Genomic DNA, 26,246 nt, shown 5'->3' with positions numbered 1-26,246 from the left:
TTTGTCCCTAGATTACATTCTTTTGAGTTTCGTTAGAATTTTGGTTCCCTTGATTACTCTTTCACTTGGGGAATACATTGTAATAAGAGTATTTCACACATACATTGTACATGTAACATCCCTGTTGTTCAGGTAAGTTTGATTCTTATGTATATAATAATACACTTTTATTATTTCTTTTAATGAACTTGGTCATTAAATATCATTATAGTTTAATTATGAATCGTAATATTGATATACAGTTAGTAAGTAAGTAAATAGTTTATTACAGTGTCACAATCTAATACACACAATTATTTACATTACTATAAAAATATTTAAAAATATTATAATAGATTCCTGCCTTTAAGATGTATGACATACTTTCATTCAATACTGTGAAATATATATACAAATAAGAAATCAAATCATGAGAAAACAAAAAATTAAATCACAAAGTCATACAATATACTATACATTTTTACCAACCATCATTAAAATAATAAAAGCATAATTAAAGTGGAAGTAAAATTTCAAAACAATCTGACTCTGTATCTTCAAATCATATAATGTAGAGGAAATTATGATGCCGATAAGAATAATCATCCAAGAAACGAAATGAAGAAAAAAGAAAAAATATTTTGATCAAAAATGTAAAACTCATTAAAATATTATGATAAATAAATTACTGAAATTAAATCAAAATTATATACAATAAAAATATCCATATCTTAACTTTATAATGCTCAATAAATCTGAAATGATACTAAAATATCACAGATGTGTTTTCCTGTGTTTGAACATGAGGTCCAATGTTTTTGCTAGTAAATCCTGGACATCATCTGTCTTCATAATGTAATCAAATTTATCATATGAGTTATTGTCATTAAAAGAATGGTCAAAACTACATAGATATGTAAAAAGTTCCTCCTTGATATCAGAATAAAATTCAGTCTATTAAAAAATGTTGCTCTGTCTCTACTTGATTGCTGCCACAAAATGTAAAAGTCTGTCATTTAATGGCTTAGTCGGCTTGGTGTATCGTCTGGTTTCCACTGCCAATGGCAGCGAACAACTTCTATAGTTAGATAAAATGCAACGTTAGCTTATTTCCATTCTCACAAGTTCTGTCATTGAACACATCACTTTATCAAACTCAATAAGTCTATTCCCAACAAGATTTACTTTTTGTCCAATGGATATTATGTTGTCCGTAACAAGATATTCCAGATTACAGTTTCTCAGCAAAGTTTATGCACAGGAATGCCATGAACGACGTTTGGATTTCTCAGCATCATGTATGGCCCATACGATAGGGCCTGACTTGCAGATTTTTTTTACTTCCCTAACTGTATATGTGTAGGATCTTTAACTCAGCATACATTCCCCAAGTACTGTTAAATGAGTGAGCATAACAAATTGACCTTCACCTTTTAGGACCTATTTGTGTCAGACATCAGTGGAATTATTATTTCAAATTGCGTATAAATTTTTCATGAAATTATACTATTGAAATATTGAATTTTTGCATTGATAAAATATATTCTTATTTTCCAGGCTGATAATACAGGGATATAAAAAACCTTTAACTGAAGATGAAATGTTTGACCTTAACGAGAGAGACAAATGTAAGGTAGCATATAGAAGATTTCTAAAGAACTGGGATAAAGAATTTCACACTGTTAGGATGAAGTAAGTGTGGTTTTGTTATTCAAAAATTGTTTACATAGTGGGCTTTATCATGATAAATTGACTGCCAGTTGGTCAGTGATATTGACTAAAGGGTTGATAATGCCCCAAAAGATCAAGCCACAGGTAAGGGGCATTACGAAATTTGAAGACAAAATCACAAAAGTTATTATTCTGTTTATTTCATTAAAGGATACTTTGTGGAAATGCCCTGGGTGTTATCACGTAGTATTGCCCTCTTTACATTTTAGCACACATTCATGAATACCAGTAGCTTTTTTTTGTATCTGATGATAATGAAATGTTATGATTGATACATGAAGTTTAAACTTTTAAAATATATTCAGTTTGGTTTTGTGTCAAAACACAAATTGTGATACCTAATACCAATAGTTTTTCTACAATTTGTTTTTTTATTAAACACTCTATAACTTTGACTGTAATATTAGATTATTTCATATTTTTTCAATGACAGGGGGTTTGTCATGCTGATATCGTCGAGCCATTTACCTAGAGATGAGATGAGCATGAGAAACTCCTGCAAGTTGAAAAAATATTAAATTATCTGTTTATTGCTGTTTCGCTGAAGTGTAAGGTATTAGTTTCAGTTTTTCTAACCTAAATATGTAAGTTTTTATAGGCACTGCAAAGTTTTCTTTTGGGACTAGTTTTCAGCAGAGGGCTTTGTAACGTCACACATGTTGTGCAGCTATACAATAATTTTCATTCTCAGTCGACAGGCATGAGATTGAAAATTATTGTATAGCAAGATCAAAGGGATTTTAAGCAAAATAGCAATATTGCATTTTATATGTCTGATATAATCTTGGACTTTGTGATTCCTTAATTTAATATATGTGGCTTCCTAACATGTTTGGCATAATTGTAGTTAACATTTGTGTAAATCATTGAGGCTGTGTAATGTTATATACTTCTGTAAGATATTTAAAGATTCTGCAGATTAAATCAGTATTTTTTTATGGTCTTATTAAATTTTCATTATAAAATATTACTTTAATGATCTGAATATGCTCATTCTTTCTATACGACAAACTAGAATTTCAGAAGGAATGATTTAAGGCTTTGTAGTCCATTTTAAAGCATGTATTACTCTGCTGTCAGTTTCTTCACCACATAAAAGTTAAACACTCTCAGTTGCATTTTATCATCATTTTTAAAAAAAAAATATTTCTTTCAGAAATCGACAGCATATCTTTCAAAGTAATCAAGGACACATATCAGAGTCTACGCCTTTGCTGGCTCCTAAAGTAGAGGTCAAGGATGGAGGGTCATCACTGAAACAACCTTCACTATTCAAAGTTTTGGCAAAAACATTTGGTTTGGAGCTGATCCATGCTCATATTTTCAAACTGGTGTATGACGTGACAATATTTATCTCGCCATTTCTTCTGAAGTAAGTTTGAAATAATATGTTGGAAATACATGTATTTTTGTTACATGTACTAATGTATTATGTTGGTTTATGCAAATTAGGTATAAGTCTAATGGAAAAAAATATAGAGCCTAAATTTTTTGAACATCTTAAAATAGGCTTTTCCTCAAACTATGTACTGGGTATTTATATATTATATTGCTCAAAATCATGCTCATGATTAAGAAAAAATTTGTAACATTTATTTCACTTCATAAGTAACCTCAAATCACCAGTGAATTTATGATCAAATGTATTAGTTTCTCAAATCTTACTTTTTTTCGGTGTAACTCATCTAATGAATAAAAAAGCAAATCTCATAAATAATATTAGATAAGGTAACCTTTGTAAGCATGGCACATAATCTCAGTATAATTGAAATTTGACAGAAAGTTGAAGAGTACATGTACATAAGAATTTGTTTTTACTCTTGGTTTCTCTGTGTTTTCATTGTTTTTGTATGTATACATGTAGTATTTCATGCATTATTTTGATTTCAGGTATCTGATTGACTTTGTAACCACAAGAAATAGTAATAAATTTACTGATTCAGAATTTTCTCAAAAATGGAAGGGGTATCTATTGGCTGTTGCTTTCTTTTTTACCATTTTGGTTCAGTCTTTGTCATTTCATCAACAATTTTACTGGGGAATGAGTCTTGGTATAAGGATTAAGGCAGCATTGATGGCCGCTGTTTACAGAAAGGTATGTTTTCCTAAGTATAAATTAGTATTAGTTGTTTTACTCATGCAATTTTGGTTAATGTTATATCATGTTAACCTTATGAATACGTTTTTTCTGTCCTAAGTATAATGAACATAGTGTTTTTACTTACAACATGTGATGAATAAAAGTGTATAATTTTTTTACCCAAAATGTTATCATCTTTCAAAATGGTCAACACGGCTAAATGTAAATTGATTTTTTAGAATAAAAGTTAGACCATTTAAAGTTAATTTCTGAGTTTTCAGACCAGTTTTCATGAAAACCAAGGAGAGTGGGGGCATTTTTTTTCACCGATTTTGTTTGCCTCAAAAAAAGTGATGAGGAATCTTGTTACTTAGTTGATAACATGGAAAACTAGGGCGGGAGGTGATTTTTGTTGTTGTTTTATTTGGTAAGGTAATACAAATTAGAAATGAGGCACACTGTTAACCAAGTAATTACTTTCCCTTAAATATTATAATGTAGAAATTTGAATATTGAATCATGTATAGAAAAGTGCAGAGTGAAAATCATGAGGTGGAGATTCGTCAACTGACACCAGTACAATGATATGGTCTTTGATGGCTTTTCAAAAGTAGAAAAAAAAATTTTGAAATTATTGCACATTACATATAAAAAACCATAAAGAAGATTTACCCATAAAATGTAATGTAGCGTATGTACTTGAAAAGTGATGGAATAACTATTTCATTGTAGGCTTTGACTTTAACTAGTGGAGCTAGGAAGCAGTCAACTGTTGGAGAAATAGTCAATTTAATGTCTATTGATACACAACACATACAGGACACAGTTAATTACCTATGGGCAGTATGGTCTTCACCCCTACAGATTGCCCTGTGTCTATATTTCCTGTATATTACACTAGGAGCTCCTGTATTTGCAGGTTTTGGTATTTTGGTTTTACTTTTACCGGTTAATGGTGTTGTCATGGCAAAGATTCATGGTCTTCAAGGACAACAGATGAAACAGAAGGACAGCAGAGTTAAGCTTCTCACTGAAGTTCTGAATGGCATTAAGGTAAAATATTTATTCTGTTTGTGTTATTTCATTTGTTGCCAGTAATTCTCAGAGTTTGTCAGAATTAAATCGGTAAATTTTTGAACTTGTGGATTTCAATAGAGCAACAGATGTTTCAGTGTATTTTGTTAGGAAAGCAATAGTATTTTAATACAGTGTAAAGTTTACTCTAATCATGATACAGAAGGCTTTATTTTGTTTTTCATGATTCAGATACTGTGAAAGTACTATTGTTCATGGGGTACCAATTTTTGTGGTTTTCGTGGGAAAGCCGAACTTTGGTTCCGAATGAAAAGGAGATTTCCATTGAAGTGTATACTAAAAAACCTCAAAACTACGAATTCAAGAATCCCTGAACTTTTGATTCTTCCCTGATCCATGAGAATTGGTATCTTTGAATTAAAGGATTTTCACAGTAGTTAAAAACCTTGATATACCATATGGTGGGTGTAAAATTTTGTGCTTTTGAGGCGAAAAAGTACACTTCAAATTTTGATGAATCTAATTCATGCATATGCTAAGTGATGCATTAAATATTTAAGCTAGGAGTAGATATTTCACACAATATATTTTGATGGTTTTAGATAGACCCATAATATACGCCAGAATTAGCACCCAGGGAAAATTACTCTCTATAACATGTATAGGTTATTTTTGTATCAATGAATGTACTTTGTATTCTTTGATAAAAATGCCATAGTTCTTTACATGCTCATCTCTGTTGTGTCAGGTTGTGTTCTTTGACAGTCATGTAATGGCCCTAATCATTGTTACAACTCTTAATATTAAAATTTCATGCTTTTCCAAACAAATCATAATATAATTTTTTCCCATTTATCTTTGTAAGATTGAAGTCTCTCTTGCTTCATAGAATGGTTAATTGTTTTAACATGTTAACAATATGTAACATATTCAGATTCTAAAGCTGTATGCCTGGGAGATGTCCTTCAAAGACAAGATAGCAGCTATCAGAGGTGTAGAGTTAAAGATTCTGAGGAAATCTGCCTTACTTGGAATGATATTCTGGTTCTCATGGGGTGTAGCACCTTATTTGGTTGGTACCAGTACACTTATTATCATCATCATACTTTTACAATGAAAACAAGTTGGTGAGGATGGATTAGACAGTTGTTTGGTTTTCCCAGGTTCAAAATACATTCAATTTTTTAAGTAGCAGTGTTTATAAAAATCAGACAGAGGGTGATTCAAGCATGTCAAAACCCCACCATTTTCACTTTTATTTCATGTTCAGAAATAGCTATAGACCACATAACCAGCATAGATTTTCATTTGGGTGTTGTGCTTTTGAGATAAATTTTATATAGATTGTACATGAAATCAGCACATCGCAAGAGTTATCATTCTTGATTTGGTTTGATTTGGTTGATTTTAGTGGGAGGTTATAGTGTAGTTTTCTCAAAAGTACAGATCTAAATACCAGTACAGAAAAAGACTATAGTCACATAAAAATATAGCATATGTAGACCAAAAAAGCATTGCTTGTTCCATGCACGTGGGTTTTTCTACACCATAGACAGTGTCTGAATTTTATATGGACTGGTATTTAAAAGGACTTCCAAAAGTGTTTCCTTTAGATAGGTTTCCAAATTATTTTGGGTTTGGTATAGACAGGCTTCACTGTATTTACAATGAAAATTATTACCTGTTATTGCTTGTTTTTATGGCTATTTCAAATGAAGTAACCATGGACATTGCATACTTATTTTAAATTTTAAGTCCATATGACCTTCTTTGAAGAGTAATCAAAGGAATCAAGATTCTAGAGGAAGTCAAAAGAATGCAATCCAGGGACAAACACAGACACACACCACAAAATACCATAAAATAACCAAAATAATAGGTAAGAAGAAACAGAATTAAATGAGCAACTCAGACGCCACTAAAAACATGGAGCATGGACCAGGTGCACCAGTTGGGTAAGCGTCCTTTGTTTTTCTAGCAACACCCGCCCAGTTGCCTTTAAAAAGTCAAGTCTGGGGTAGAAGAAAGAGGAAAGGAAAACTATGACACGTTGAAAAAATTAGTTCTCATGGTGCAGATTGATACACTCTAATGACTCATGAGGTCATGATGACAACCATAAAACTTCTGTAATGATGACCAGTCTTATAGCAACATAACCCTGTTCCAAAAGCCTATTTGTATGAAGTCTAGCATGGTACAAAATTATACACTATATTCAGTAATAATTTAGAGTCAAAGATTTTGGCAGGAGAATATAATACAGCTGTATAAAACAAACTGCTGCAAAAATTGAAGTGCATAGAAAGTTAAGTGAAGATCTTTGTATATCTCACACAACAGCTGTACATATGATACAGAAAATTGAACAGCTGAATTACATGTCATATAAACCATTTATGTAAGATTTTTTTTTTAAAAATGTACCGCTGTGACATCTATGGCAAGACCGCCTGCACAAAGTCCAGCGCCCTAGACCAGCGGTACAAGTTCGAGTCCTGCGGAGGGAACGACCAAAAATTTGCATTGCAAATTTGACAGTTCTAACATCGTTGGAAATTTTTCAGACCTTTCTATACGTTTACATATCTTCCTTGTATCAATCTGATCCAATGGAGCAGTGTAGTGAATAGTGTCGTCACATTTTGAGACGTTGTATTATATTGATTTGTTGTGACATGCATCATTAATTTGATCCTCTATCCTACATAATAACATCTAAATGAACTGTCCCATAGGCCATACTACCATACATCATGTACTAAGTTACAGCCCTAGATTAATCCTACGAGGAGGAATGACCCGGCCAGCGGAAGCTATATTTTTTATATAGCCTAGCTGGCTGAGTGGTTTAGGGCGCTGGACTTTGTGCAGGCGGTGTTGCCATAGATGTCACAGCGGTACAAGTTCGAGTCTCGTGGAGGGAACGACCAAAAATTTGCATCGCAAATTTGACATATCTAACATTGTTGGGAATTTTTCAGACCTTTCTATATATATGGGAATAAGATTAATTTGGATATTTTGTGTATTTTCAGGTATCTTTGGTAACATTTACAACATATATTTTCACCTCAGCAGACCATTACCTAAGTGCAGAGAAGGCCTTTGTTGCTATCTCCCTATTTAATCTCCTTAGATTTGCTATAAACTTTGCACCAATGGCAATTACTGAAGTAATAAAGGTATGAAAGTAGATTAAGTTTTACTATAAAGACTTTCTTGTATGGGTTAAAACTTACTGTTTATATTTCGTTCTGTATGATGTAAGGTTAAGAAACCAAATTTAAGTTTTGGCCATGCATAAAACAAGTATCGTTAAAGTGAAATTTTTTTTCACAGGTTGAAATAAACTAAAAGGTGAAATAGAAAACAAATGAGTAAATCAAACTCCTAATTACATTAGAACAGTAGAACAGAAGTCCTCTGCTTTTGTGGTAGTGTCCAAGACATTCTGATGCTGTAACTTGAGCATAAAGACAAACCTACAAGACTAAGGTAATTACAAGAATCATTTGTGTTTGATTCTGTTAGCCTCGTACAGCATGGATTATATGTATGTTACAGGCCAGTGTCTCAGTGAAAAGATTGAACAAGTTCCTGAACCATGAAGAACTGGATCCAGATAATGTTTTTCGTGAATATTCTGAAGGTAATTACAGCTGCTCAAAGTCAGATCCAGAAATTGAAATAAAAAAAACATACAAACAAACAAAGAATTTATGAAGTGATGCTGAAAGATATTACCAGGTAATTACTGTATTTTGCCAACATATTTCTCATAATGAAGAATTTTCTTTACAAATCGAGGTGTGCCATTCTCTAAAAGCCTTCACTGGATTTGCCATTGATACAATATGATATTTTATACATGACCCAGAGAAACTTTCAAGGGGTTGACTTACTACCTGAATGTCACCCATTTTTTTTTTATCAGACTGAACTTACAAAAATATGCTATCTTGTTCACAGTAGTCTGTAAAGTGAATACATCTAATTCAGAAATTGTGTATTATATTTCTCTCAATCCAATCATCTCTTTTTTAATTTATGGTGTAATCCACATGTGGTTCAAATATTAATACATGCATTGTTATTTTGTTAGAAGATACAAATGAAGCACAAGAAAAAAATTACACCCCAAAATATTTGAGCACTTAAACTTAGCCCTTTATACAAGTGTATCAATTTACCTGATAATTGTAAATACTTATAAATCTGAAGAGCACATAACCATGATAACACAAAACAGCAATATGTATTTCACTTCTAATGTCACATATGATTACTTTGGTTTTAGATGCAGCCATTGTTATTGAGAGTGGAACATTCATGTGGGATCCTGAGATTGGTGACTGTTTAAAAAAGTAAGGTCAATAAAGTGTAAAAAATTATAAAATATTGATTTGAAGCTGAGAATGTGTATTTTTAAATCATATTTGTAATTTACTACAAAAGTGATATTGTTTAGATGTTTGAGTAATTTGCCTCCATGTTGTCAGTTAATAGCAGAAAAGGTAAAAATGTAGATTTTCAATATTATTTATTCAAATAAATTTTGTGAAAAACTTCTATGATAATTTTTCCATTAGTATAAAGATTTGGAAAACTTTTTTTCAAGATCCGAAATGGTATGTACCTGAAGTGCATCATTTGTCATGGGAATTCAGTAAAATTATCATTTTAACAAGAAAAGTAATTGAAATGTTAGAAGTTGTAAGTGAGACTTAAGATTCCCCATCTAAAAACAGGATGTTTACATAGATCTGGTATTTTGAAGAAATTATTTCTATAAGATAAGGCACTTAGTGAAATATATAACCAACTTGAATTTCAGAAGCTACACAGGCAAATATTTTTCACATGAAATTCATGTTAATTGAGCTTCACATTAAATTCATGTGAAATTCACATGAAATTAACATGATTTTGATGTGAAATTCACTAAACACGAATTTCATATGAACATTTCCTGTGAATTTCAAGTGAAGGCTCCATTCACCCGAATTTCATGTGAACTCTGTCACTTAGTTTATTTTCTCAATTTAGGTAAAAATCATGTGAAATTCGTGTGAAAATCATGTGGAATAATTTTGCCTGTGTATTCTTAATACAAGTTTGGACATTAATGTGCTATATATTATTTTTATTTCAGTATTAATCTAAAAATACCAGAAAAATCACTGTTTGCAGTAGTTGGACAAGTTGGTATGGGCAAATCAAGTCTAATGTCTGCCATCTTAGGAGACTTGACAAAAGTTCAAGGTCGAGTCAATGTGAAGGTAAGGGGTGATAGATTTATTCTTAAGAGGAAGCTCTGAGCATGCGTGGAGCTTTTTTAGTAGGCTCTTCTCAGCAGTTTATGTAACACATTTATTATGTTTCATTGAAACCAGCTTGACACGTCAATTAATTCTACAGCAGTTCAATGGTGAAGGAAAGTAGAGCATGGTAGAGTATGCTGTATACATATCTGTTCAAAACTTGATACCTTTACAACAGCCATTTAAGGAGGTAGGTCTAGAGTAAGGGACATAACTCTTGAAATAAGTGATATGTTTGCATCATAGTCAATTTTACCAAAGCCTTTCAAGCTTTCCTTTGAATCAGGATGAAATTGGTTCAAGTTCTTCTGATGCTTACATGTAATTAATGTAAAATGGTGAATACAAACATTCCAATGATTTGAAAGAGTTGTGTCCCTTACCCTAGGTCTACCTCCTTAAACGTATTATCAAAATCTATAAAAGTTTTTATGTAACATTTGTTTTCATTTTAATATTTACCAAATATCGTAAATTTGAAAGTGTAATTCCATTTCCCTATGAAATAAAGAACATTCTCATATCTGAATTTGAAAATTACCTCACATTTTAAACACAAAAAATATTTATACAAATGTTTAGATATGCTAAAGTAATAAATATATTTATTAAAATATTGTGAAATGAGTTATTCTGTAAGACAACATGGATTGAGATTCATACATACTATATGGTATTTGTGTAATGGCTCATCAATAAAATCCTAAGCTAGATCTCATTATTTACATCTTCCATACCTGTTGATAAAATTTATTGTTGAATATAATGTCGGTTTTACTCTTTTTTGAAATAGTTGCTTCTTTCTTGAAATTGATTATGAGGTTAATTGCCATGTTTTGAATTAATGGTTGTAACAAACCTTTTTTAACCCAACTAGTAATTACTTTGAAGAACTGAGAGAGGTTCAGATTTTATCTTGAAATGAAAATAATAATTTTTTTTTTCCTTCTGATTGCTCTTTAAATGACAGGTATGCAAAATAAATTCTGACCATGTATTTCTCAACATATACAAAATCTTTTCAAATATATACTTGTACTTGCTAGTTAAGTAGCTGTCTTTGTAAGAATCAGGCAAAATCTGAAAAATATGATACACCTCAAAAAAGGCTACATATTTTTATGTTTGTAATTACATTATTTATGGGTCTATATGATGAAATGTGTAATTATTCATTCCAGTTTTTCTGCTCTTAGGAGACGATCAACATTGAAAATCCAACAGATTCTATTGTATTTGAGTGTCATTTACAGAGTTATCTTCCTTAATTTTGAATTCTACAGTGCATTCCGTATAATTTTTATCTCCTAAGAACACGGGATATATGGAAAACTCAATGTTAATTTCTGTTTACAATGGCAATACATACAAAATATCAAAAATAAAAATATGTGTGCTATTCAACCATAAATCTCATTTTGCATGATTCTAAGCGGGAGTGCTGCTTAAAAGCTTTTACTTATATGTCATACTTAGTGGTGATCTAGCCTTTTTTTAAATTTTGTTCTTCTTATAGAAAATAAACTTGCAGATTTAAATTCAATAATGAAAATTCTTGATTGAAACCATTAACCAAAACACCTAATTGTCTAGTGCTTTTATCAGAAATACATGTACCAGTAAGTTTTTGTTTTGACAGGGAAGTATTGGTTATGTGCCCCAGCAGGCCTGGATTCAGAATTGTACATTACGTGACAACATTCTGTTTGGTTGTGAGATGCAAGATGATCTGTATAACCAAATCATTGATGCCTGTGCCCTTCAACCTGACTTAGATATTTTACCTGCTGGTGATAAAACAGAGATAGGTGAAAAGGTTGGTACCAGAGGTCATGAAAGACATTTGATCAAACCCCAAAAATTAGGTATCAGCCCTGTAAGAATCAAGCAGTTAGTGAAACATGGTATGAAAAAAACAGACAAGATTTTCCACATCATGCTGCACCATTGAGTTACAATTTCATTGAAATGCACTGAAAATGAACATTTCAGAGGCAGATATCCCTGTCAAAAATCTCATTTTTCTAATATTCTATTGAAAAAAAAGCCGGTGATGCAGAGATTAAGTAATGGTCTTTTTAAACAGAGAAAGTATCCTTGAGTGATATTACACTGTCAGATTGGTGGGTTTATGACATGCATGTTTCTGATTTTTCCCATTTTGCCTGATTCTTACAAAAGACTCACACTTAACAGTTTAGTTTTTTTCATGCAGCGTAAACACTGGCAAATATTTCAAATATTTTCCCTACATTTTTTTTTCTATCTAATTGTTTGTTTCTATATTTACCTGTACTATAAATTTCCTGCCAATGCCTTGTCCATTCTTAATATCATCTTACTGTCAGAAGGAACAATTTTGCTACACAAAAACTTGCGCTTCAGAAGCAGTCATTGTCATATCAAAGAAACTTTTGAAACAACCCAAGTATTTTTTAGCCCACATGCTTATCCATCTCTACACTGGAATCCATGAGAGTAGCATCACGAAAAAAGTGTTGTGATTAGAGTTCTTTGCCATTATTTTCTCTAATCATAAGAGTATGTAGACTTTACAACTAAAAAAGATTTAACTAGGGTGAAAGATAGGCACATTAGCCCATAAGGTATCTATTCATGATCAACATGACAAAATAATATTGCACACATAATTTCTTCACATGCATGCATGAAAATTACAGGCTTGTGTTTTTACAATCTTATTTTTTTTAACCTAGTGTGACCTCTTGTTGGTACACATATCAAGTGTCAGACTAGGCAATTTTTTTTAAAAAGTCTATGGTTCATTTGTTGAAAAGTGTTGTTATATTGTTTGGCTAGGTTTAAAGTACTTGTTTTAGTTCAAGTTTGGCACAAAAAATCACATTATATGAAAAGTAAACTTTTAGATATCATTTAAATTTCAAACCTATATTTGTATTTAGAAGTTGTAGATAAGGTTAAAGGTACATGTCTCATCTATAGGCTGTATCTAGGGTAGGTTACAGGGATCAACTTTTGTATGTGATGGTAAGCAGTCCTGTATTGAGTCCATTGCCACATGCTGTGTACCGTTATATACATTTACTCTATATCATCATTACAGGGGATCAACTTAAGTGGTGGACAGAAGCAACGAGTAAGCCTGGCTCGTGCAGTGTACCATGACATGGATATATATCTCCTAGATGATCCACTCAGTGCTGTAGACTCCCATGTGGGCAAACATATCTTTGATCAAGTAATTAGCAATGATGGTGTGCTAAAAGATAAGGTAAGGATCTTACAAGTATCAACTGTCAGAGCCTTTATTTTAAAGTCTTTTTATTTTTAACTACTTTACTTATGATACACACCTAGTTACCTAATTTTTTATGCTAGATGGTTTTAATTTTAGAAGAACATAGAGTCCTGCAAGTGGTAAGTTTACTTACATTTTAGGTACTTTTATTAAAAAGGTCAATGTATATAGGCATCATTTTATGCATATTGAACTGATAGCCTTTATAAATTAATCCCCCTTTTACATGATTTCTTTTAGAAAGGGAGTAATGTTTTAAGATGCAATGAAATGCATGTAAATGAAATGGAAGTTAAAGAAATTCACATTAGAAAGGGGAATTATATTTCCTTAAAGTTTTCATTTATAAATTGTATTGGTTTCAGACAAGAGTTCTAGTGACTCATGGGATAAGGTGGCTACCATTAGTCGACAAGATAGTTGTCATGACAGATGGTGTGATATCAGAATGTGGGTCATATGATGAACTTCTGTCACATGATGGAGCTTTTGCACAGTTCTTGAAAACATACTTGAAAGAAACAGATAAAGAAGAAGAGGATGACCCTGATGGTAGGTTAAAGGTCAAGATTCAAGGTTATTTCAGCATGGGATAGAAGGCAATACCATACTATATTTTTGACAAAATTTGAATAATATCAAGATACAACATGACTTAATCAAATTTCCAAGTAGCTGATCTGCTTCAGATCTACTAGGATGGTACCAGTTACGGACTAATAGGATAATTAATTAGGGACTAATAGGATAATTAATTGGAAAAAGTGAATAACCAGTTGATTATCCTATTTATTATATAGATTTTCTTCATAGTCTATTAATATTTTCAATATGGATTTAAATTTTGCAGTTGGTGTATATTTTGTGACGTTTTGGCGGGAGAAAGTCTGAGAGTGAAATTACTGAATTTATTTTGCAGTGTGAATTATCGAAATTTATTACACTCGGAACATTGATAAAACACTGCTGTGTATATAATAAATAATTTTCTTCTGCTTTTTTCAAATCAATATTCTTTTTTTGTCGATTGCTGCTTTTTCTTGTGACCTCTGCTGTTACTGTAAATTTAAAACTATTATGATGCTCCATTTTAAGACAGACAATGTTCAACCACTATTTAAACTTTAATCCTTGTTTGTTAAAAAAAAAATAGAAATATATGGTCATAAAAAGAGTACTAGAAAGGATGGGTACACCTACTTTCATTTTAACATAAACTTTAATATCAAATTCTGAAAGTTCTTTTATGTATTTATAATTACAGAGAAAGAAATAAAAACAAACATACTAAAAAGATTAACATCGATAACTTCAGATGAAGAAGACTTAGGAAAGTATGTGTAGAAATAATCATTGCACTTTAGACCTGTAAAATGAATTTGACTAAATTGGCTCCTGGTGACCAAGTTATCAACATTTTAAGTTTTTGTCCTTTGTTGCAACCTGATTTAGAGACTTTTTTCTCTCAGTCTGTCATTTGAAATTTACTGTAAGCACAACTCCTACTTAACCGATATATGAGCTTTGTTGAAATTCAAAATGAAGGTTAGGTATCAGATGTAGTTATGTATGAATGAAAATAATTTATGTCAGATTTTTTTCAAGGGAGATTATCCAAATTGAGGGTTTAAAATGATTTTAGTCTACTTAGAGTGGTGGTTTTGCTCCCAGTATCTTATGTTTACTTTTTGTTAGATCACTTGAACAAGTGGCCTATATAAACATGTTAAATGTAAGTTAATATCACTTTGCATCTTTAAGAATCATTATCCTTAGTTATTTATCAATATTATACATATATATTATTCTGAAAGAAAACCTTAGATCTGACATTTTTGGTCATAAATATTTTCAAAATGTTATTTTCATCCTTGCTGTTCAAATCAAATGGTAACTGCTTCTATGAATGTAGCCTGAGCATGGGCTTTGAATCCCCTTTTAGCTCATCTTGACCAAGGGTCCCAGTGAGCTTATGCCATCACTTTGCATCCGTTATCTGTCATCCATTTGATCAAACAGGACAGCCATCAGAGGCTATCTAAGCATCTGACTGACCCATTCTTTTGAAATCACAGGTGCCAATGTTAAGAAGCTTGATAGGTTGGATGATTTCAATGATCACTTTTTGTGGCTCAGGTGGTGCAGGGGATGGTTGTAGCCACTCTTCAGCTACCAGAGAAATCCTATTAGGAAACAAATTTTGGCCTGTATCTCTGCTTTTAGGTGGTTCAGGTGGTTCAATGTATGGTAATTTCAAATTCTCAAGGTGAGCAATTCAGACTCTTTAGAGCACTTAATTTATTTTATATCCACACTACTTGAAAGAAAGGGGAAACGTGACACCAGATTCATCAAAAGCTCCACAAATGTTTTTAAGGGTTTAAGTAGCATAACAAATTTTACAGGAGTCATTACCCTTTCTTTATAAAAAAAAAATTCACAGTTTAAGACATATTTTAATAATCATACGGATAAGGAGATACTGTCAATCAGAAAATAGTACAATATTAATACAGTGTTACAAGTGTGGCAGGACGGCCCACCTGCATTGTAGTAGGTAGTGTGATTGAAAGAGCCAGTTAATTGACTTGGCTAAAGGATTAATTCTTTAGCCAAATTGGTTTGTCACTGGCTTGTCACTGAGCGGTCTAGGATTTGATCCTCTCAGTGGCGGAGTATAATTTTGTGAGTCAAATCATGCTCTCCCATTACATTTGGCGCCCAACTAAAAAACCAACAGGGTTTGGTTAGCTATTGAGTTAGTGTTAGAGTCGTTCGTGGTACGAAGACTCTTAAGGTGGGGGAAATGTGGCAGGACGGCTTTCCTGCGTTGTAGTAAGTAGTGAGATTTAAATAGCCAGTTTATTGACTTGGCTAAAGGATTAATTCTTTAGCCGAATCGGTTTGTTGCTGGCTTGTCACCGAGCGGTCTAGGGTTCGATCCTCTCGGTGGCGGAGTATAATTTTGTGAGTCAAATCATGCTCTCCCGTTACACAAGAATGTGAAATGTAGACCTGAAAGGACTTATTTCCTTTCTGTGTTAATTTGCAGTTTTATAGGCCTAATCCAAAATCTCTTGTACTATTTTGATGGATTTAAAAAAGAGTCAAAAAATGTGACTCTTTAAGTTTTGATATACTTGCATTTTTTTAGGGGGGCTGGGTATTATACCTTGTCTAATGTCAAAGCAACCAAATCCCTATTACTGAAGTTGTAATCCAGGAATAAAAAAAAATACTTGTTTCTAGTCCTTTTGTAGCCCCTTATTACTACATGGCTCGTCACAATGTGTAAAATCAATCCCTGTCTTCCTTTTGTGTTATGACACCTTGCAATACAATTTCAAAGAGATCCATTCATTCTCTTTTATGAAGTTATTGTCCATACAATTGACAAAAAAATTAAAGATGAGGAGAAATTGGAAGCAGGTGAATTTTTCAAAATTGTATGTGTTATAAGTACATATTAATGAGAGGAATATTGCATAACATTATAGTATTGTAGTAATGATTTAAAATAAAATATAGGACAAGGAAAAAAGAAAAATCATTTAATAACCAAGACCTCATATATATATGTACTTTAAGGCTAGAAACCACTAATTCCACTTCCCATAGGCTTTTATGCTAATTTCACAATATTCAATGGCTTCTCTGGACTTTACCTTAACTTTAACCTGCAGAGGACTATATATCAACATGATTCTACATATGTCAGCTCACAATCCTCAGAATGACATGTGGGGTTAGCAGACTTGCAGTGCAGTACTGGTCACCTGAAGTGAAGGGTCTATAAATAGCATGGGAAATCCCAGTGTTTTCAGAAGATAGGGCATATTTAGAAATCATTATGGAGATTAGGCTTCACATCACAAGAAGCAAAATGCACCTATAAAATGTACAGAAATGTTTTTCCTTTCAGAAACTGTTTAAATTTTTTAAATAAGATGAGAACTTTTTTCACAGCACTATGAGGAACAGGGGTAATTTCTGTGTAGGACTATTTTTGCGTACGTTCCAAATGCTCATTGGTTGAATTGGTGGTCTGTAACCTATCAGTTTTGGTTAAGTGTAAAGATAATTGTAAAAATCATTTGAGCATTAGTTATATAACTAATAATTTGTATCATTTTTTATAATTTTTAATCATTGTTTCTACAGAATATCAGAAACTGATGAGAAGAAAATTTTACAAAAGTTGCTTTCAAAAGACTCTCCAAGCTCCAAAAGTCAAGAGGCTCATAAAGGGAAGGCAAAGGAAGAAGAGAAAAAAGAAACAAAGGCTGAAAATAAGCTTATCACAGAGGAAAAAATGGAAGCAGGAACAGTATGTTGAGTTTTGTTTTCCAAAGAAATCCTTGTTGTTACCTGCGTCACCAGTGGTGAAAGCAGGTTTAGTAACTGCTCTGTCTGCCCTTTTGTTTGTCATGCTAAGAGGGTAACTTTGTGTAATCTGTAACTCAAAAGATATTGGACCAATATTGTTCAAACTTTGCCTATTGCTTATCAACATATATTGAATATGTGCACCTCCAATAAAAAAAAATAGAAAAATTTAATCTTTTTTTACATTTTTTGCATGTCGAATTTGGCCATTTTTACACCCGTATATGCTTTCTTTAGTACATTTCTTTAGGAGATTAAAAATCAGGGATGTAGTATTTTTAATTTACTTAGTTGTTATATCTTTATTGAAGATATGCTTGTTTTACATGGATTTGGTTAAGATTATATCAAGAACATTGATTTAAGCTTCCTGTTTGCTATTGATTCTATACAATTTTTTTGTAGATTTTACTGCATAAATTTTACCCAACATATTTCTGTTTAAATACTTTTTCTCTTTTATTTCCTTAATTATAGCAGAAAAGAACTAAATATAACTGACAAGTTTGATCAAGTCACAGTGTGTTTTTATATATGTGGCTTTCATAACTGTGAATTTATAATAATTTGTGAAAAATGATGACAAACATTATGAGAATATTATCAATGAAATTACAACAATAAAGAAATACATATAATAGAACTGACTGTCAGTATACTGATTCAATATTTATTAAACTCTGACAAATAAAGTTACAGGAATCACAATGTCTGTCTGTCTGTATTTCTTATAATTTCAAATGTGTTTCTGTTTTATCAAGGAACTCAGACCTTTTTGAACTGATTTTTTGGTGTGTTTAATTATGTAATATTTTTCCACTGTGGCCAGATTTAAAAGGGTTGTGATCATGTCAAAGTACTCTAATCCTGCCACATTTTTTTGCACTTGTCCAAAGTCAGGAATTTCTGACCTCATCGTTTTCACTCTCAGTTTACTTTGATAATGCTGGAGTATATGGGTGCAACTATTTTACTGTACCTGTATGAAATGTTGTTTGGGGTCAGTTCCTGCATGTCCCGTGATGACAGGGTCTCCTGGTCTTTCATTAAAGATAATGGGTGGCCTTGAGGTGACATTTTTTGCCATGACGGGCTTGTTGTCTCTTTGACATATTCACCATATCCATTCTCGTTATATACCATAATTTGGGATTTCTTTTCAGGTTTTGGCAACAATGAATTCATATTTCATGACTAGGTTTTGGTTTTGATCAAATATGAAATTTAATCATGTGAAAATTTCATAACATTTTTCCCAGCTACTACAGGTCACAGTCACATGATATTTTGAAACAAAATATTTATTTATATGTGTTACCTTGCCAACACTGTTAAGCCACTTCAACACCCTTATATATTAATCACAAGATATTGTCAACCTAGACATATGCAGATTAGCTTCAATGGATTTTTATTGTTTCAGGTCCAGCTTGGGGTATTTGTAACCTATGCGAAGGCCTTGGGTGTTCCTTATGCTTTTTTTATGCTACTGCTATTTGCTTCGTACCAAGCAATTTCTGTGTTTGGAAATGTCTGGCTTAGTCAGTGGACTGCTGACCCTACCTTGACTAATCGTAGTCTTCCTGCCAATAGTTCGGTATACAGAGAGAGAAATGACTATTATTTGGGAATATATGGTGGAACTGGGGCAGCTCTAGGTAATAAAATCTTAATATCAGAAAGTAGAATGAATCTTTGATTATGCACTCTAACTTGGTACTATTTTCACCAATATTTGAACTTAAAATGCTAAATTTTGAATAAAATAGATCATTAAATATTCTAAATAATTGAATAGTTCAACTATATTTTGATAATTTATTTCCACTGTATCATTTTACTGGGCTGATTTTTCTATGAGCAACCCAGTATAAAATACAGACTAAAATGTTCGTTTAGTGCAAACAAGGTCCAATAGATTGACCAAATATTCTTGTAATACATGTACATGTAGACTCATAATCATCTTTCAATGAATGTTAAATGAAACCCATATCAATCATTTAATTGGTAACTCAGAGCCTCATACATATGTATTTTTATTTTTTTTTAGCAATATGTTTAATCTCTTATAATGTGATCTTCATGCTGAGATCAGTTGTTGCATCTGGAAAGCTTCACAAAAACATGCTCCATAGTGTATTGAGATCACCAATGTCATTCTTTGACACAACACCTGTTGGTAGAATTGTTAACAGATTTTCGGCTGATATAGAAACCATTGATAATGAACTACCATGGACATTAGAGATGTTTTGGGACACAGCATTCCAAGTCATTGCTACGTTTGTTGTTATTTCCTACAGCACATATTACTTCTTGGTGCTGATAATACCATTTGGCTTCTTTTATTTTATAGCACAGGTAATTATCATTTTTATAACATCTGCTTTAAAGCAAATGGTATATACATGTAGTGATCATGATGCTTTTATTCCTTTTTCTTCTGTCCTTCCCTTAATCATACCTTCTGTTCATCACATTTTCATTTCCACAACTTCTCCTTAACCATATGATGGGTTTGCATAATACTTTCAGGTAATGATTTCAAGGTAATGCTTTTTTGCATCATTTAATTTGAATTTTTATTCAATATTAGGTTTTTTTATTACCCAAAAATTTCAGTCAGAATGAGGGAAGAGGATACTCAAGTTGTATCCATGACTCCATATTAACTGCTTGATTGACTTTGTTAAGTTTTCAGGAATTGATTATTAGTTAATGCCGTTATTCATCAACTATTTTTCCTTTTCATAGAAATGTTGATGGGATTTATTATTGCCACAGACTTTACCATTTGTTAAGATAAGAGCTCTGCATACTGATTTTGTGTCTGCAACTCTTCCTAAACAGCTTGATGAATGGCAATAAAGTTCTGATGAAAAGTATCTGTTTATTTTTAGGGACACATTTCACCTATTTTTAATTTAATCACTGATTACTTGTGTAATTATAGCAAATCAAATACAATAAACATTTATGATGCAGGCCTGTACACACCCTCCTTTGAAAACCAACAAGCACTATTTAACTCGTCTTTTTGATTCAACTGTGACTATTTTGATGTCACAAATCCCTTATTGGGAGAACAATTTGTTATGAAGTGATGACATGGGTTTGAATAATATTTTTGAATCATTATTTGAAAGATATTTCTTTGAAATGGATGAAATAGATGGAGGTTAGGGTGAAATTTTAGCACATTTTCACATTGTGTGTAAACAAGACATGGAAATGACCAAAGTAGGAAGTGTCAAAAGATAACTTATGAACCTTAAAGAGTAATATGCAATACTTTTTTTCATGAGAGAATGGACTTTCATTTAAAGCAATAGGAGATTTCTTACCCAATTTATCCTACAATGTACTAATTATCTCAATTCTTGTTCTATTTTAGCGGTTTTATGTAGCTACATCAAGACAATTGAAAAGACTGCAATCTACAACAAGATCTCCTGTTTATAACCACTTTGGAGAAACTGTTGCTGGAGCTAGTGTTATTCGTGCATATGGTGCAACAGAGAGATTCATAGAAACATCTGATGCTAAAATAGACCTTAATCAAAAGTTCAGCTATGCAAGCATTACAGCAAACAGGTTTGTTGCTCTGGGATATTGTTTTGAGGTCTTGGTCACAAAGTTGAGTAAGCATAAGTGCTTCGACTACTAAGGACTACTACATATAAAAATCAGTCATCTTTGCTTCCAACTTTTCTACATTAAGAAGTCTGTCTGAATAGCTGGCAATAATATACAGCAACACAGAAGGACAATACAGACATCAAAATCTATGTATATGGCCAAAATGGGGAAACAGGAAATATAGACAATCTGTGTACACATTCAGTTTAATTAAAATTAGACCTATCAGATCTACATGCAGAGACTGAATAGAACAATTTTGAGGTCTAATTTTGATAAGTTTGCATACACTTTGTAGCTAATAGAATAAAATACAATATAGTGGCAATCTTGAAACTAACATGTAACAGAAGTTGATATTTTTGCTAAAATGCATTTTGGTAGATAATATAAGTAGAATAAAACTGTAAGATATATTCTATTTTTTTTCTAAGTTACTATAACTTCTTTCAGTTGTGAGGTAAAAAAACTAGTAGTTTCATTCTGTTTTAAAGTTATCTCTCAAATTAAAAGCTGGAAATCATAGTCTCAATTTGAAAATGGAATAATCTGGGTTGATAAATGTGTTGTATGTGAATCCTGACTGTAATTATCCTAAGTGACAATAAACTGTGTGTACATAACAGAATAAGCATTGGAATGATAAGAACTATCTCTGTTTTTTTCTCAGTCAATTACTTTGTCTGTATTTTCTACATTTGATAGATGGCTTGGTGTAAGACTGGAGTTCCTTGGAAACTTAACTGTATTCTTTGCAGCTTTATTTGCTGTTGTACAGCATGGAATAGAGGGTGCTATTGTTGGACTGGCTATCTCTTATGCTCTACAGGTATTGGATAGTCAAAGTGTTTGAACACCTTAAAATTTAACATTCATTTTGTATTGTTATAATTTAGAAACAAGTTTAGAAGAATTTGCATTATGTTTTTGTTTAACTTATTTCATTCAATTAGAAACTGGTCTTTAAAATATCTCATTTTGAGCACTTTATTGAATTCATCAACTTAAGAATTGACTGGAAATCTTCAGCATTTGAAGAAAATCTCACTAGATGCTAATAAAATATATACATATATGAGTTAAACATTGGAATATTTTTTGCTTTTTTATCTGAAAATGAGATACCATAGATTAATTCTTTGATTTTTTACCAGATTACAGAGAATTTGAATTGGTTGGTAAGGATGACTAGTGACTTAGAAACTAACATTGTCTGTGTGGAGAGAGTTAAGGAATACTCAGAAATACCAAGTGAGGTATGTAATTCATAGCTTTAGGAGTTAAATATTATCACTGGTTTGTTGTATGATTACAAAGTATTATTACTAAACTTTGATTGAGTATCCTGCAGTCTGTTGAAGAGTATAAACCTTACTGCTACAACTTGCTTTAAAAAGGAGGAACAAGGAACTTTTCAACAGTTTTATAACAGTTTGTTTGCAAGGAACTTTTCAACAGTTTTATAACAGTATGTTTGCAAGGAACATTTCAACTGTATTATAGCAGGGTGTTTGACAAATAAGATTGTGAATGGTATATTGTTAATAGTGAGTTAATGTGAATTTCTAACTTTGTTTTCATAAGACTAACCTCCAAATCACTTTTGGCAATGGGAATCACAGCAGTAGCAATGTCAGTTCCCATGTTTTCTTTTTAACATGAGTTGGTGGACATATTACACATCAGATGGAAGTTAAACACCTATTTTTAATATCACTCTTGATATAATTAACAACATATAAGAATTTGAATTTTTTGCATGCTTTCCATTGAATCTGATCCACTCAACTATTTGATGTATCTATGACAATATTTATTGATGGATTGATAAGTGATGGGTTTTCCATTTCAGTATATTATTTAAACTTGTTTTCAAATAACTTTTCAATATAATAGATGTTATAAGAATTATATCTTTCATTTTGCAGGCAAACTTGGTAACAAACTACAGACCACCACGATCCTGGCCTAATGATGGTGTGGTTGAGTTTAAATCTTACTCTACAAGATACAGGGATGGTTTAGACCTGGTTCTGAGAGGTATCACGGCTCATATCAGATCTAGTGAAAGGGTAAGAGATAGCATACTCAAGTTTTTTACATGTAAAACAATTAAAAACTTCTGTGAAGTTATAAATAAGGTTAGGTTCATTCATTTATTATTGCATTTTAATATTTTTATGCCCACATATTATTTGTATATGACTGCAAAAGAAATTGTGGTAGTATAATGATACAAGGCTGTTGTTGTTGTTGTCCCTAGATTGATTGATTGTTGGTGTTTAATGCCCAAGCAGCAACATTTCAGCTATATCCAGGCAAAGAACATGAAATGATGAAATAAATGGGTTAGGACACAAGGATAATACAGTCGACAAATTTTGATTGCAACTGTCATCCCTAGACATTTGATTTCTGTACAATAAATGGAGTACATGTGAAAAGATCTCTATGGATGATGTTGAAATGTCTTTAATTTGCAGAAATACAAAAATGCCTTGAAATGATATTTTTTAAAAATTTTATTCCATGAAATACAGCTTTGGGAGAGGAAGAAATCAGTGATAGATGACTAATTTCAATTATAGTTGCACCGATTGGTTTAGCTACTCTAATTATATATCAGTGCTTAGGTCAATTTATCATGTCATTTTAACATAAAACAGATCATAAGCAATTCCCTAATTTGTCAATTAGGTTGGTATTGTTGGGAGGACAGGAGCAGGTAAGTCGTCTTTAACCCTTGCCTTGTTCCGCTTGATTGAACCTAGCTCTGGGAGGATTATTGTGGATGGTGAAAACCTATATATACTTGGTTTACATGATGTGAGGTCAAGGCTGACTATACTACCTCAGGTTTGTAACATTTCAATTTCCCATTTTTGAAATATTGGCCTTTTTTTGTAAATACCCATACCTCATTTTTAAATAAGTGCATTAGAATGTGTTTTACAGATTTTTAATTTGTTGCATAATGCAAAAATAAAACCACACATTTAAAATACAAAAAAATTGATGTTTTCCCTCTGAGATAAAAAAAAAACATATTTTTTGCTGTGATAAAAACATGTAACTTTTACTTTTCAGGACCCAGTACTATTTTCTGGTAGTCTTAGAATGAACCTTGACCCCATGGATGAGTATTCAGATACTGATTTGTGGAGGGCATTGCAGCATGCTCATCTGAATGAGTTTGTACAGAACCTTCCACAAAGGTTGGAGTATGATTGTGGAGAGGGAGGACAAAATCTCAGGTAAAAATCAGATCTTGGATGAGAATGGGGGACTCAGTATTTAGGTATATAGTTTTAGTACAATATCAGTGAAATGAAGAAGAGATAATTTGTTTTAAAGAAATAGTAAGCATACTTACTGTTCGGACTCACTGTATAGACTATTCTTAGCTAATGCTTAGTGTCGGTGCATACAGATTTTGCACAGAATTTCTCTTTTAGTTCTCATTTCATTTTGATGATTTTGCCAAGGGAAACCAGTTTAGGTTGACATGGTTTGAGAAATATTATTGGATATAAAACTGAAATACTTGATTTTAATTTCCTTTGTATGAAGGGCTTAGCATGATTTCTCTGATTTGTCGTCATCGTTAACAATTTCTTCAAACTTCTTCTCCTCTGAAACTACTGAGTAGATTTGCATGAAACTTATAATGACTGTTTCTTAGAGTATTCTGCACAAAATGACCATTTGGATTTTTGATCGTTTAAAAAACATGGCCGCCGTTATTAAAAATAGAACTTAGGGGCCAGACAGCAGATTTTAGCATATATCTCCAAAACTTTTAGGTTTAGCTAAATTCTGATGTGCGTAAAAGTATTCAGCATGATGAGATCTATCTGTGGTCAAATTTTGGTGAAAATCTGTTAACCCATGTTGGAGTTATTGCACTTTTTGGAAGTTTTTTTTCTGTTTTTGATGTTATTACTTTCAAAAATCTTCTTCTCAAAAACTACAATGCAGAATTCAATGAAAGTTGGTATTTTTGTTTTGTAGGGTATCCTAACAAAATGATTGTTTTGATTTTTGATCGATTAAAAAACATGGCCACCATTACTATAAATAGAACATAGGGGTAAGACAGTAGTTTTTTGCATATTTCTCCAAAACCGTTCCTCATTTAACGCCTTGCTGTAGCTCGGTTGTTAAATAATCGAATATAAATGACAAACTCTTGTTAAAATGAGTACAAATCTACCTCCTTCACGAATTATTTCTTAATTAGAGTAGAAAAACTAAGTATTCAATACATATCTCCCACACAAACAAAATATCCTAAAAATAAGTGGTTTTTGAACAAGTGCTAAGTAGGTAACATATTTTTGCTAAAAAAATAATGACACTATTTTGTGTTAAGGTAACTTGTGTATATTTTAGATTGGTTTTCATCAATGTTTTCAAATGATGCTTGTGCTCTGTATCTGTGACTTCCTTGTATGTTTGTTTCTAGAATAAACATTTGGTTTGAATGCTTCAAAGGAATTGTTTTCAACTGATACATGTACCTAGAAGTGTTGAATGTATTTATAATCTCACTAATTCATTTGATTGCAGTGTTGGACAAAGACAATTGTTATGTCTTGCCAGAAGTCTGTTACGGAAAACAAAAATATTGATCCTTGATGAGGCCACGGCTGCTGTTGATATGGAAACAGATGACCTGATTCAACAAACTATTAAGCAGGAATTTAATGGTTGTACAGTCCTTACGATTGCTCATCGTCTCAATACTGTTATGGATTATGACAGGTTGGTCTTTATATATTTTAGGAAA

The 26,246-nt window shown here is 32.0% G+C and overlaps 1 protein-coding gene across 1 annotated transcript in view; it reads left to right on the top strand.

Annotated features, from left to right (window-relative positions):
* The window catches only part of LOC148609689 (multidrug resistance-associated protein 1-like), a 46,139-nt gene that overhangs the window by 14,219 nt on the left and 5,674 nt on the right, over positions 1–26,246 (top strand). Inside the window, exons 7-29 of the mRNA XM_088540797.1 lie at positions 1,537–1,671; positions 2,867–3,082; positions 3,601–3,805; positions 4,523–4,843; positions 5,760–5,897; positions 7,864–8,010; positions 8,393–8,477; positions 9,126–9,192; positions 9,981–10,107; positions 11,789–11,965; positions 13,235–13,402; positions 13,795–13,981; positions 14,694–14,763; positions 17,591–17,756; positions 19,239–19,473; positions 19,869–20,179; positions 21,213–21,412; positions 22,163–22,286; positions 22,612–22,713; positions 23,386–23,529; positions 24,155–24,313; positions 24,545–24,711; positions 26,027–26,221. Of these exons, the coding sequence (XP_088396923.1) occupies positions 1,537–1,671; positions 2,867–3,082; positions 3,601–3,805; positions 4,523–4,843; positions 5,760–5,897; positions 7,864–8,010; positions 8,393–8,477; positions 9,126–9,192; positions 9,981–10,107; positions 11,789–11,965; positions 13,235–13,402; positions 13,795–13,981; positions 14,694–14,763; positions 17,591–17,756; positions 19,239–19,473; positions 19,869–20,179; positions 21,213–21,412; positions 22,163–22,286; positions 22,612–22,713; positions 23,386–23,529; positions 24,155–24,313; positions 24,545–24,711; positions 26,027–26,221 (3,846 nt within the window). The remainder of the gene's footprint in view (positions 1–1,536; positions 1,672–2,866; positions 3,083–3,600; positions 3,806–4,522; positions 4,844–5,759; positions 5,898–7,863; positions 8,011–8,392; positions 8,478–9,125; positions 9,193–9,980; positions 10,108–11,788; positions 11,966–13,234; positions 13,403–13,794; positions 13,982–14,693; positions 14,764–17,590; positions 17,757–19,238; positions 19,474–19,868; positions 20,180–21,212; positions 21,413–22,162; positions 22,287–22,611; positions 22,714–23,385; positions 23,530–24,154; positions 24,314–24,544; positions 24,712–26,026; positions 26,222–26,246) is intronic.

Source organism: Perna viridis, chromosome 8 (genome assembly GCF_037379345.1).
Source record: "Perna viridis isolate PV_CMFRI_1.1 ecotype Kerala chromosome 8, ASM3737934v1, whole genome shotgun sequence".
NCBI classification, from domain to species: domain Eukaryota; kingdom Metazoa; phylum Mollusca; class Bivalvia; order Mytilida; family Mytilidae; genus Perna; species Perna viridis.
The sequence above is the reverse complement of the archived record's forward strand: the minus strand, read 5'-3'. Positions and strand labels throughout refer to the sequence as shown.